Genomic DNA, 14,405 nt, shown 5'->3' on the forward strand with positions numbered 1-14,405 from the left:
CACATCCTGTTGTAGAGACAGTGTAAAGACAGTGTGTGTCTGCAATTATTTTGTAAACAAAACAAACAAAAAAAACATGCCACACTGTCAAGACCGCCTGCCACCCATTTGCCCCCAAATGTAAAATCTTCTAGATCCCCCACTTGTGGACACACAATATGTGTGTTTGTTGTGCGTAGATATAGCTTTGTCTTTTGTGGTATTAATTCATTTATTCAAAATTGTATTCTATTCTTCTTTCTTCTAATCTATTCATACTGTTTAATTTGATTCAATTCTATTTATTAAATTTTATCTTATCTGACTCAAATTTTTATGTATATATTGCGATGACCGTGGGAGCTTTTATTCTGAAAATAACCCGGATTTAAAACAAATGCCCGCCTCTTATGCCTTTTAGACCATACCACCAAGAACCAATCATGTTGTCGGAGGGTGTCTCCTGGCCAATCAGACGACGGCCTGTGTTTCCGTTCAGGCCTTCAAGCAGAAGCAGCGGTCGGAAAGTGTGTGAACCATTTACATCGTATTTTCGAGGTTTTGGGTTATTACACACAAATTATGCCGTATGCCAATCAACCTACGGTGAAGATTACAGAATTGACGGACGAAAATGTCAAGTTTGTCATTGAAAATACTGATTTGGCGTAAGTATTCACTTTTTCTTCTCCCGGTACCCACAGTGTGAAGCATAGGGCAGCCATTACGCTCATCAGTCATCAAAACAGACAAAATAAGACCTTACATCTTCAATATCTGTAAATATTATATTATAACTATGCTCTGAAATAGAAAGTTTTTAAAATGAATTCACCTGAAAGATCGACGAAGGTAACGTAAAATGTTTCGCGGTGGATTAATATCATACCTGTCAACATTAGTGTGAAAAGGCGAGATTTCATGAAATCAGCCCTCACTCAGCAACTACTACTACTACTGATAAGTAAATCAAATAAACACGTCCAGGGAAATCACGTTCAGTTTCGTATTAATTCATGATTTTCAGTTATTTTAAACGAAATGTATTGACCGAAACTAACTTTTTACCCTGAAATATTACCATCAATTTTACAACTGTTATTAACCAAATCTTCCTGATCACTATAAGGTTTTTCATGATTAGCTTCTTCCACAGCATCTGTCTGATGAACCTCACTATCACTTCTCCCCTCACAGCACAAAATACAATAGTGTTTTGAAATAGGAACAGTCCATACATCTCAGATGAGATGGTGATCGTTTCTCTTAACTACATTGATGTGATACAGCATGTTATTTATTTGTTCGGGTTTTTTCTATTCATATTAACATAAAATATGAAGTGATCTTTGTGAAGTGAATTCACAAGTTACAGTTTAAATGACTGAAGCTGATTCTATCCTTACAACCTGAAACACTTAAGTTATAAACACACTGGTGGATCAATCAAATCATTTTTAAAAACAATAATGTAGAGTCTGTTGTTAGTAATTTATATGATACTGGGGTGTTGTTACACCATATTTTGATGTTGGAACTATTAGAGTACACTTATTCAATTAAGTCTTGAATACATGAGTTGCTTGTACCATACAGTGTTATCTATATACTTTGTGCTTTTACTTCTTAATGTAATTTATCATCACATTTATTATGATGGGGGTATCATATCCCAGCCCTTCAATCATGCTTATTTCCTGCAGATAGATTTTATCTCACTAAAAGTCAGCTAACCTCCCTCTAATTTCATCAGCCTGTGCTTTTTATTTAAGGAAGGGATTTTCCTTTGTATCCCCACCTGAAATGATGAGGTAAAATTTATCATCTAACTTTTACCTGCCATGTAGTGATAGGAACAGCCTCCTTACTCTAAGATTCAAGCAGCTCTGACCTTTCCTTATGGTAATCAAAGAGGATGAAATCAGGACTGAACCACAGGATGAATAAACTCTTTAAAAAACACAGAGGTAACACTCATCTCATATCATGCTAACATGCTATTAAAAAAGGTCTAATGCTCCAGAAAACTCTTCAGTACCAGGTGTTACACGGGTACCTGTCTGTGTGTGTCAGTGTAACCTGCATTTAAAGAATCTCATGCAGCCTCTTTTTGGATCAAACCAACTACAGGGAGAGGGGTGGAAGCTTTTCGAGATTTGGATATAAGGCACAAGTACAGGAGTTACTTTGATTTAAAAAAAATACAAGAATAGAAAACGCAGGAATTAAAAATAATATATAATAATAATAATAACAGCAATAATAGTAGTCAACTGTATGAGCATTTCTGTGTGTTGTCAGTGCTCTAATATATCGCTGTTTATTTTTCAGGGTTGCAAACTCTATCCGCCGCGTGTTCATGTCTGAAGTCGCCACAATAGGTAAAGTATTTATTTGTTTTGTTTTGTTTTTCTGTATGACAACTGTATTTTGAAATTTTTACATGAATATGAAGCTTTAGGGATGCACCAAATCCAAGTTTGCAATCTCAAAACCAATATCTGGACTTTGGTAGTGACTAGGGGTGGGCGACATAGCTTCAAAATTATATCACAATATTTTAAGGAAATTTGCAAAAAACGCGCTTTCACGTCCTCCTAACGTGTCTTCATAGCCTGGTTGTATTCGGCCTTGTGTTTCAGCTTTAGGTGGTGGAACATGTTTTAGGTGCTGCCACCCTTCATGGTAATAGTTCTCCTACATATTTTGCATTTAATGTGTTTTGCTGCGTGCCTGATCTTTGTTCAGCCAAACCACCTCCACATCACTGAGGTAGCTCCTCTTTTAGGCACTTAATCCCGATGTGAGGACGAAGTTGATGCTGCCGTGCTGCTTTCGCTCTCAGAATCATTTATTAATGGCCACACAGCAGAGTTGGTGGAATTTGTTTTTCGGTACAACACTTCATGCTCGACATTCTCCAGTGTCAGTCACTTTGCAGGAACAGCAGAACGTTACAGACACATTGCCTTGCAACATATTACAGACAGTGACAGTTAGTTTTAAAGTGACTGATTTAATGTTTGTATGGCTATGGGGAAAAAATGTTTTTAAACCTGTCTGACTTTGATTGCAAGGACTTGTAGCGCCTCCCACAGGGCATGAGTGTAAACAAATGATGGGCAGGGTGTGTTGGGTCTGAGGTGATTTTTATTGCTCACTCGTGTGAGTGAGTGGCCAGTGATTTTGGATGATTTATGAATTATCCGCTGAAGTTTTGTGCGTGAGTGACTGTCCAAGTTCCCATACCAGACTTTTATTGATTAAGTCAGAATACTTTCAATTATGGCAGTGTGGAACTGAAGAAGAATGTTGTGTCTGACTTGAAACTTTTTGAGCTGTGGCTCAATGGCTTGGCCATTGTTGTTTTGTTCAGAGCAGGGAGCATCATACGTCATTGTCTCTGCACTGCAAATATCGCCAAATGACAAATTTATATTGTCAAAAAAATTATACTGGTATTATTGTTGATGGTATGATATGGCACACCCCTAGCATTGAACAGAATAGAAAACTGGTATCCAATCTGATACCAGTTTTCTATTCTGTAATATGAGGATGAGACTGATGATTATGTTTTGGTAACTTCAGGCTCCTCTAACTTTGTAAACCAAAGAGAATAAGAGTCAGCATCTTTGGATCAAACTAACCACAAAGAGTGGTAGATGTTTTTTGAGTTTTTGATATAAGGTGCAAGTACAGGACTTCATTTGACCTAAAAATCAATATTGCACATCACAGGACCTTAGTTATAGTTGGGGGACAATTGGGAGAAATCACAAGTCAGGAGAAAAACGAGAGAAAGGGTAAAACAGTGGGAAACACCGTCGCAGGTTTAGAAGTGTTGGTCGACAGATCGACAAAGATGAAAATGAAAGACATTTTCTGTAATTATTTTAGTTTGTTTTAGTTAGTTTTGTAAACTCATAATAAAGTTTAAGTTAGTTATCCTTTTTTTGTAAAACCTCATTTTTATTTCAGATAACAAAAATGTTGTTAACTATAATAACCCTAACATGTAAACACATGCACAGGAGAGCATGTAAAAAAGATTAGACAACTTTAACATCAAAACCAGCTGGATTGATTTAATAGAATTAATAAGCCCAAGATGAATTTTATTTTATCCTTTTTAATAACAAGTATTGTTAAAACACAAAACAAAAAGTGTGCAGTTTCACTTTCTCACCTCTTTGGCAAAGTTTGTCTCTGCAAACCCAAGTATCAGATTGGGACTTTAAACTAAAAAATCAGATTGGTATCGAGGCAAAAACTGCTGATTGGGACATCCCGTTTCCAGGTTAACAAAATGCTGATTTCTTATAGAAGCCCATATGATGATATCCCAGCTAGCACTTCTTCTCAGATGGCCTTTTACTTGGCCTTTACCTGCTTCAAAGCAAATCTGAAACCTTTGCCTCCAGATAGCTTTATGACAAAAAGCACCTGATGTGCTGAGCAGAGAGCCTTGACCTGCTTTCATGGACTATTTTGAGAAGTAAGATATTGCAGACCACAAACAGTATGAAAAGCTCAGATATGAAATAGACTGTGCTGGATTCAACACTCCTAAAAATCCGCCAACTCAAAGCGTATTTTTGTATTTGCAGCGATCGACTGGATCCAGATCGATGCAAATTCATCTGTACTCCACGATGAGTTTGTGGCACACAGAGTTGGTGTGTATCTCCCTGTTTATCAAACTTTCCATTCATTGCTCTTGTGCCTAAAGAGCTGCAGTAACAACGTTTCTTTTTCTTGTTCTCAGGTCTCATCCCTCTGACGAGTGACGAAATTGTGGACAAAATGCAGTATTCTAGGGTAGGTGTAACCACACACCTTCAGTCATTGAGGTGACAGAGACAACACAGCCCAGTTGTAGAGAGTGTTGTAGAAGTATTTAGGCTTTTCACTTTCATATGCTTTTAGATAAACAGAAAAATAAGTCATCTTCTCCAAAATGAATTATTTTGGCCCTGCTCTGGACTGAGTGGCGCAGTCCCAGTCTGGGTCTGTCTGTATGAAAAGAAGTCATCAGTTTGCTTTGCTATACATCATTGTCTCGCTGTTTCTTATCCTTGTGCAGGACTGCACCTGTGATGATTTCTGTCCAGAGTGTTCTGTCGAGCTGACTCTGGATGTTCGATGCACTGAGGACCAAACGCGTCACGTCACCTCTCGAGACCTTTTGTCAAACAACCCCAGAGTTATCCCCGTGAGTGTTTTTCTCTCTACTCATTCAAAGTGTTAGACGACAGTGGAAGACAGTCCTCATGGTGTTTTCATTGGGCTTTCCAGGTGACATCCAGGAGCAGAGACAACGATCCCAATGACTACGTTGAACAAGATGGTGAGGTTTAAGCTGACACACACACTTGATTTTCTATCTATGTTTTTCTCTGTAAGCCTCATCTAAAAACATTTTATATCCCCCATCCTCCCCCTTGTCATGAACCAACCCAAAGACATTTTACTGGTGAAGCTTCGTAAGGGTCAAGAACTGCGTCTCAGGGCGTACGCTAAGAAAGGCTTCGGTAAGGAGCACGCCAAGTGGAACCCAACAGCAGGAGTTTCTTTTGAATACGACCCCGACAACGCTCTGAGACACACCGTCTACCCACGACCTGAGGAGTGGTATGTCCGCACTGAACTACAGTTCATCATAAAGGGAAACATTTGATGTATGATATTAAAGAAATAATAACAATGGACTCTCTTTGTCTTTTTGTCCTCAGGCCCAAGAGTGAGTACTCAGAGATCGAGGAGGATGAGGTTCAGGCTCCCTATGACCCAAACGGCAAGCCAGAAAGGTGAGGAAGATTAGTGCTGGGCAGAAGTGATGTGCAGATGGATAATCAAATATCTAGGCTGTATGTGTTCAAGATATTTCACTAAAGCGGCACTTCCACAAGTGCGCTTTTTGTGGTTGTGTAGCCCTGCAGCTTAGTCGAGCAGTGTTCATAGCTTTTAGCTGGGGGGTGCTCCTTTGTGTGCTTTTTTTGAAGAGGTCCATTCTAAAACAATAAACTGCAGAATATCATGAAGAAAACTTAAAGACACTAAAGATGTGGTGGCTGAAATGCTTACCTTTGAAATACTCTGTAATTCAGTGTATGAACACATTTCAATGGTCTGCCGTCTCTTGACGTTTCCCTGCACAGGTTCTACTTCAACGTGGAGTCCTGCGGCTCCCTCAGGCCTGAGACCATCGTCATGTCAGCACTGGCTGTCCTCAAGAGGAAGCTGAGCGACCTGCAGACACAGCTGAGCCACGAGATCCAGAGTGACGTGCTCACCATCAACTGAGGGACTGTCTCTGACAGAGGAGGGCCTGCACTCACACAGCTCTGTTACCACCAGAGGGCAGATTCAGATCACTGCTCAGGCCGCATCACACACATCAAAACACTGTTTGGCCTTCAATCTACAAGGTTCTAGTTTTAAACTCACTGATTGTTGATCTATGGAGAGTTTGGGTGGTTTAGATAATGTGTTGAATGAGTTTATTAAAGAAAAACTTCTTTTTTGAGTCATTTGTTTATAAAGTTGCAAATCAGGTTAAAATGATTTCATTCACGTGTGATTTATTGAAATGATGTAATCACTGGCAGCAGTCGTGACAGAAGCTGTGTGTGTGTAAGAGAGTGTGTGTGTGTAAGAGAGTGTGTGTGTGTGTGTATGTGTGTGTGTGTGTGTGCGTGTGTGTTTCAATGCAGGGTCAGGGTCTGAGAGAGGTTTGTCTCAGAATGATACACATTGTGCTTTGTTGTGTAGTGTGTTAAATGTGACTTTTTAAATAAACACGTTGGAGAACATTTGATGAACTTGATTTTGTTTTACTTGTGTTGAACCTTTATTTGCTTTTAAAGAATAGAAATTTAGCAAACGGTGAGTCAGAGATCCTCCCGTGCTTTAATTTATCTGAAGAGCATTCCTGTGACACGATCACTGAAATCATCACATGAGAGATTATCCTTTTAATACGCTGGAGAATGAAAGAATGGATACACAAGTATCATTTGATATCAAAGCAGATGTGAAATAGAAGGTTCCTCTCCCAAAGCTGAGAACAGGTATGATACAGACAGTCTGTCCGCTGTCAGTCAACATACATGTGGCCTTCTCGCCTGCGTCCTAACGGCCACCTGCTGACACAGGAAATAACAGAGGCAAAAGCTGCAGCCACCAGAATGCAGATTTTGGTTGAAAAGGAAATTCTTTGGAGAAAATGGAGATTGGTAGATGTTTGTTGACGGGTGACTTGGCGTGAGTATTCACTGCGATTCACTTGTCGAAGGTTGTGTTCGATGAAATTGTTTCATTTTGCGGAACACTTTTGCGTCCTTCAGCACACTTGTCTTTTTTGCATTCTATGAATTATATATGCATTTGATGAGATACTCTTATGTTTGGTTAAATTCTATGTGGTGTTTGATTGAAACCTATTTTCAAGAATTGTTTGTTCAGTTAACCGTCAAGGCCACTGCAGTAGTCGAGCATCCTCTGAGTTGTATTTCTCCTCTCACAAGATATGGAAAGGAGATCATTTTAAAAAAATTGCATGACAGTATTTGCATAGGACTCTTCTCAGCCACTGGTGATTATTTCAGGCAAGTTTTGAATTACCTGGGAACACACACACTTGGTTAATTTTCTCCTTATCCACTTACAAACATTAACTTTGTACCAGTATTTTACTTAAAACTACAGGCGTCACAATTTATTCATCAAATAATGCTATGACGGTATGAAAAGCAGTGTAAGGGTTTGAGGTTGCTGAACGTGAAAAATCTTAGTGAGTGTATTTTACCAGTTTGTTGTTAACACACTAACATGTTGGCTTAATAAATTATGTTTTTAAAGAGTGCTTAAAGCACCTCACTTAACCACAGATTCAGAAGTTTCCAGCATCCACATTGAAGCTGCTGTAGAGCAACTGATATTGAAACATGCATAGATTAACAGTGAGGCACTTCAAGATATGCAAAATTAAACAAGACTGTGGACAAAGACCTGGATGATGTCTATGTCTTAATTTAATGGGGCAGGTGTGAAAGAAGATAAGCAGCTGGAACCTCGACTACTTTTCCCGCAGCTGAGACTCACAATGGGCAGCACATTCTACTATTTTACAAAAGCAGATTATGTATCCACAGGAGGGCGCCACATCCTAAACAACTAAAATATCCTCAAAGGAGCTCTAGAGAGCAACTAAAAATCTCCAGGTAGGACTTTGAACTCTCTTCAAGAATGAGTTGTTCCTAAGACCACTCTCTATCCGTCTAGAAAATAGAGGAGAGAATATAACTTTATTGTCATTGTAACAAGTACAATGAAATTGAAGTCACAGCAGAAATCAAGAAAACAAAAGTAAGAAAGTGAATAGAAAGTGTAAAAAGGTCCATAAGCAAATAGATGAAGACAGCTTGTCCATCATTATCCAGTTGAGCCAGCCTCCACCTCCACAGGGTCCAGGACTGAGCTCCTTCAGTCATACTCCATCTCTGTTTTGGGTTTTCCCAAATTTAGCTGAGAACGTAAGGTCCGAGCCTGAAATTATCTATCAAATTTTGACTTTCCAGTCTTGGCTGAAATTTCATGAAATATGTGTCCCCTGTCGAAGCCCATGCCATCCCAGGTGACAAAAATGCATTCTGAATTTAGTCTGAGGGCTAAACCCTCTGTTTTTAATTTTCAAAATGTAGCTCAGAAAGAAAGATCTAGACCTTAAATTTTGAGGCACATTTTGACTTCCAAGTTTTGGCTGAAATTCCATGAAATATGTGTCCACGTTAAAGCCCATACCATCCCAGGTGACAAAAATGCATCTTGAATGTACTCCAATTAAAAACACCTCTGTTTTGGGTTTTAGCAAATTTGGCTCAGAACTTTACCTGGCCATTAGTTTTGAGCCAAATTTTGACTTCAAAGTCATGCCTAAAAGTACATGAAATATGTGATCCCCGTCAAAGCCCATGCAATCCGAGGTGACAAAAATGCATCCTGAATGTATTCAATTGAAAAAAAAACTCTGTTTTGGGTTATTCCAAATTTTGCTCGGAACGTAAGGGCCAGAAGTTTTAGGCCACATTTAGACTTCCAAGTCTTGGCTAAAATTCCATGAAATATGTGTCCTCTGTTGAAGCTGATGCCAACCCGGGTCACAAAAATGCATCCTGAATCAAGTCTAAGGGCTAAAACCTCTGTTAATGCAATTTTAGCCTAGACTTGGAAATCAAAATTTGGCTCCAAACCATAAGGGCCGCCCTTATGTTCTGAGCCAAATATTGGGAAAACCCAAAACAGAGGTTTTAGCCCTCAGACTTGATTCAGGATGCATTTTTCACACCCAGGATGGCATGGGCTTTGAGGGGGGGGGCACATATTTCATGGAATTTTAGCCAAGACTTGGAAGTGCGGGCGAAAATTCAATGAAATATGTGTCCCCTGTCGAAGCCTATGCTATCCAAGGTGACAAAAATGCATCCTGAATGACTTCCAAGTGAAAACGTGGTACCAGTTGAGAGGGATTCACAGCAAGTGTCTTGTGAACCTGATCAATTATTGCCCATTGGGTGTGATGAGAGACCCATAAGAAACAGCTTGATTGTTGTCAGTTGTGTTTTTGTTTGATAGCACACACATTGGTTGACCTTTAAAGGATTAAGAACATGCACTGAGTATAAAAAAGCTGATGCTCTATATGTTTACAATTACAATACTTTACATGCCCTGTGAAACAAAGTTCTGGTTTATGAACTTTTATAAGAATATTTTTTTCCAAGTATCATTTTCATGTGTATTTATTCCTGTTATAGATTGGAGAAATTCCATTAATCAGAGAGCGCAGACCTCCTTCAAGCATATTGTGATTGTCACCAACACTTTCGTCCTACTTCAATGTTATACTCCCTTTCAGCAGACTGTCTGCTACAATTTGGTGTTAATTGCAGGTTTGTGCCATAATTTGTTTCCTAGTGTTGAAAATTATGACGACCCAGTACATATTTTATATTCTGGGTCTTAGTATCCAGAATATTGTCAGGTTCTGGATCGAACTTTTACAACCGTCAGAAATTATGGTGACCTTGTCTTGTATTGTTTTGCAAAGCAGTCCAACCATTTATGGTGGAGTTATATACACATATGATGAAAATGGCTCTATCTCACAATGATAAAGAATCCTTTAAAAAAGTCCTGGATCCAGACGGTGATCTGGATCAAATTTAATCACTTCTTCCTTATCCTATTTTGAACATTGCCTGAAAATTTCATCAAGATCTGTTTGTTACTTTTTGAGTTAGGTTGTTCACAGACAAACAGACAAAAAACAACTAAAACTAAAAATTACATACTGTGTGCAACCAAATCAAATTGATGTTACTCATTTGTATAAGCTTGGTCTTTACAGAATTGTTTATATTTCAGGGTCAGATGGACATTCTTTAAAAATCCAGACAATCTTTTAGTACTGCGGTAACATGTCACACATGTTCTCATACAAACACACTCCCTGTCTCTTAAGTGTTTTTTAATTATTTTCAGATGAAAGACTTTGTGACTTGAGAAAGTGCAGGGAGCAAACTTGGTGCTGGAAAACAGAGGAACATGTTGTATCTGCTGGCAGGTTTTGGATGAGCTGGTGATGAAACAAACAAAATTTCTCTTTTGATCATTTGTGTGTGATATTTTCAGTTTTAGTAAACTTTCACAGGATGCCCACAAATCACCGTTTACAGTCATGCAGACATAGAGATCCAAACAGATATTCATAGTCTTTGCTTTTAGTGTAATTATCAGATCAACAGTGATCCCGCATGAGGCCATGGAGAGCATCACAAAACTTCATCTCATCTTTGATGTGAGCTCTTGTGTGGTTAAAACTGTAAACACAACACATACATCAGACTAGTCCTCTTTCTTCAGCAGATGTTTGCTTTCACAGTTTTTGCTCAGTTATGCTGGAGATGTCCCAGGAAAAAAGTCAGACGGCTGCTTTTTCTGTTTTCACTAGATTTTAATCAAAGACGTTATGACTGAGAAATTAGGTTAACACCTGGACCCAATTTTAACTCATATAATATCAAGGTGCACACCCAATGAAAATCCAACAGCATAAAAGACTTATTCCCATTTCATCAGGTAATCTGTCCCCTGAAAGTGATTCTCATTGCAGAAATACCAGCATCCTCGTTCAAATTTTCTTCTATCTGTTTTCTTTTCTCAAGTTTACAATGAAGGTGGTTAAGGGATGAGGAGGCGTAACAATAAAATCCAAGCTAGGAAAAGAGGAATGACTGCTTCCCCCTCTATTTTAACAATTTAAGGCCATTTTCAAAACTTCTGTTTTAAAAATTTTTTTTTTTCAAGTCAAATGTTTTATTTATGTCTCAAAAATTACCTCTGAGAAATTCTAATCTGGTTTTAGACCACATCATAACACAGAAACTGCCCTCCTCAAGGTCACCAATGACCATATTTTAACTATGGACACAGGGAAGAGCGATATTTAATCCTTTAAGACCTAAATTCAGCATTTGACACAGTGGATCGATCAGCTATGGTGTACCACAGGGTTTAGATTTAGGTCCAATTTTATTTTCTATTCATATGCCTCTACTTTATTAAGTGACAGAAAGTCTCTTATCACTATTGTGCAGACAACACACAGGGACCAAGGACCATGGCATATAGCACCAAACTACACAACAGCTCCCCTCTGTCAACAGAAGTACTCAGGATACAGTGTGTTCCACGTTATACAGCTGATTTTACTCATACTTCACACTCACATTAAAGTCACCACCGTAGGTTTACTTCTGCACAAGTTTGGGTGTTAGCCTGATGTTCAAAAGTGAATCAGTGTGTTTTTAAAGAGGGACTGTAAAAATCAGACCGTATTTACCATACTTTAAAGCCAAGCTTAAGATGCCTTCTCTGTCTTTTAAGCCTCAAATTCAACAACTTATAAAAAAAAAAAGTTGAAGCTATTAGTTGAGCTTCTATTTCAAAAGATAATATTTTTCTTCTCCTGCAAAGAAAACACTTGTTGCTCTTGCCTCTGATTGATACTGGTGATGTTTTGTATCTGCATGTTTTATCTTAGAGTCTTCATTCTCTGGATACTGTTCACCATGGAGCTCTGAGGTTCATCACTGTTCCTCACTACTCCCTGTGAGCTCACGTTGGCTGGTCAGTTCTGGCTGCTTGTAGACTAAATCACTGCACATGCGCATTTAAAAGGTGATTCTTAGCTCTTATTTATGCAAAAAAAAAAAAAAATGCTGCTGAAAGAATGCTCCTGGGTTTTTGTCCACAAGGTGGAGCCATGGTCTCTGTCTGGATTTACATGCTTATTTTATGATGCAGGCATTTTCCAGAGCAGGAGAACATGATGATTTCAATCTTTCAAGCAAAATAATAACAAATAAATAAAATGTTGAAATTACTAAAGTCATAAATAATCAAATGATTAAATGACTTAAGTCTGTACTCCACTGCAGTTGCTGTTTTTAACAGTAACTTTCTTGGATGATTACTCAGTGAGACCCCACTAGTTATCCTCATTAATGTTCACACCAGCTTCACTGGCCCAGTCACAATTAACAGGTTTCCTGCACTCAGCAATAATGTTGCCTGAAAAAAGACCACCCCAGCAGTGTGCAGTTAATCACTCAGTCTAACACCTTTCCACTGCTAGTGGTTTTAGACATTAAAAACAGCTATATGTGAACAGTCATGTGTCTTGTTGCTGGTTTTATTTGCAAATAAAAACATTAATTTCATTTGGTGTCAAAACCAGAACTTCATCATTTATTTAGGTCTGTTGAGTTCAAATAATCAATCACACAGCGTCAGCAGCGTAGTTGATAGATTAATAAACCAGAGAGTTGTAAATACAGATCTTCAACTTGTTGATTCAGACATTTCCACCAATAGGGGATCATCATCCTGATCAGGGTTGTAGTCATGCAGCAGGTGTTAAAAGGTCTCCCGTTATTATCGCACAACTCTGCCTATAGGCTAGGAGCCAGGTCCAGCTCTCTACTACCTTCTTATCCACCTTTATTTGAAGTTAACCTATTGGGCAATCTCCAGATGGTAAAGAGCACTCTAAACTTAGGGCCGTTTGGTTGTAAGGGTCTAAAAAAAAAAGAAAAACCCTCATTTGAAAAATACTTCAGAAAAAAAATAATGTAAAAAATTAAGGGTTTTACTTTTGTATTTTAAGTCATATGAAATCTGATGTGGAGTATTCTGAAACGCAGGGGAAGGTAGTGAATCAAGATTCTCTTTAAAAATAATCACCACCAAATATAACAAAATAACATCTAATAAATAAAACCTTCCGGAAAGCTTATTTATATTCAGTCAATAGTAAATATTTAATTGTAGACACACACACAGCTGCGTGGTGTGTCTTTTTCTTAAATGTTTTTGTTGGCACCTTCTTTTCAACTCTCTGGTTTGTGTATTTTCGCATGCTGACACACTGACCAAAGATGATGAATCTGTGCGCTTTTATTAACATCATCTCAACATTTTCTGCATGCCAGTTCAGTATCTGACTTATAAGGCTGCTGTAAGTCCTCCAAGGCCAAAGAATATCCCTACACTCTACTTCTTGTTTCTTTCTTTTTTGCCCAACCTTTTTACTTCTGAATGTACATTTCTGTTGAAAGTTATCAACAATCTGTGACTCCTGGTATTTTTCTATGCTTACCAGACTGACTCTATTTTCCAGAGATCAGAAAGTGCCTTGTCTGCAAGTAAACAGTTGTTTATGTGGATCTGAGAAAGTACCTCTTCTTTCGTATGTTTTTATATATCTTTACACAAAGGATGGGCTTTATCACCAAACTGGAACTGGTGACCGGTGACTGGAACCAGTGAGTAATTTTTCAACACTTAATCCCGTTGACATTGTAGTTTGAATTTTCCAGAACTACAAAGCACTTAGTCGAAGTAAGATATCAGTAAACAATTACGTGGCCAGATCTAATCTAGGAAAGTGGTCCCAGGTGGTGATGGGAAGGATAAGGACGCAAAAAAGGGGGTATGGTTGGGCATGACTTGGTTTTTATACTGCTGGAAATGACACAAATAATGAGACATAAATAGCCAAGTCATCCCATTTCCACTGGTTTCTCTGCCAGGTCTTCTTCTTGACTTGAACCTCTGCTAAGACTAGTTCTGCTTTGGTGATCACCATTGTTATGGAGACTGTTGAAAAGTTCCACAAAGCAATTTTTGAATGCTACAACTCTGAAAACCCTCTGCTACACTCACCACCCAAGGTCCACCTTGCTAGTACTGGGTTGGACCCTCTTTTGCCTTCAGAACTGCCTTGATCCTTGGTGGCATAGATTCAACAAGGTACTGGAAACATTCCTCAGAGACTTTGGTCCATATTGACATGATAGCAT

General features: G+C 38.5%; 1 protein-coding gene across 1 annotated transcript; it reads left to right on the forward strand.

Annotated features, from left to right (window-relative positions):
* Window positions 1-442: 442 nt before the first annotated feature.
* On the forward strand, window positions 443-6,819 carry polr2c (RNA polymerase II subunit C). Its single transcript, XM_074676945.1, has 9 exons — window positions 443-647; window positions 2,311-2,360; window positions 4,590-4,658; window positions 4,748-4,800; window positions 5,066-5,194; window positions 5,278-5,329; window positions 5,445-5,613; window positions 5,715-5,789; window positions 6,141-6,819. The coding sequence occupies exons 1-9, from the start codon at window positions 562-564 to the stop codon at window positions 6,283-6,285; spliced, it is 828 nt and encodes a 275-aa protein (XP_074533046.1). The 5' UTR covers window positions 443-561; the 3' UTR covers window positions 6,286-6,819.
* Window positions 6,820-14,405: the final 7,586 nt, after the last annotated feature.

Source organism: Halichoeres trimaculatus, unplaced genomic scaffold (assembly GCF_033239565.1).
Source record: "Halichoeres trimaculatus isolate MK-OKI-2021-1 unplaced genomic scaffold, fHalTri1.1 fHalTri1_scaffold_10, whole genome shotgun sequence".
NCBI classification, from domain to species: domain Eukaryota; kingdom Metazoa; phylum Chordata; class Actinopteri; order Labriformes; family Labridae; genus Halichoeres; species Halichoeres trimaculatus.

What these genes read in the sequence shown, in the direction of transcription:
- polr2c (XM_074676945.1), top strand. Translation starts at nt 562, where the DNA reads ATGCCGTATGCCAATCAACCTACGGTGAAGATTACAGAATTGACGGAC. An exon ending in TGACTACGTTGAACAAGATG is followed by an intron (nt 5,330 to 5,444) that starts GTGAGGTTTAAG and finishes ACCAACCCAAAG; the next exon opens with ACATTTTACTGGTGAAGCTT. An exon ending in TACCCACGACCTGAGGAGTG is followed by an intron (nt 5,614 to 5,714) that starts GTATGTCCGCAC and finishes TTTTGTCCTCAG; the next exon opens with GCCCAAGAGTGAGTACTCAG.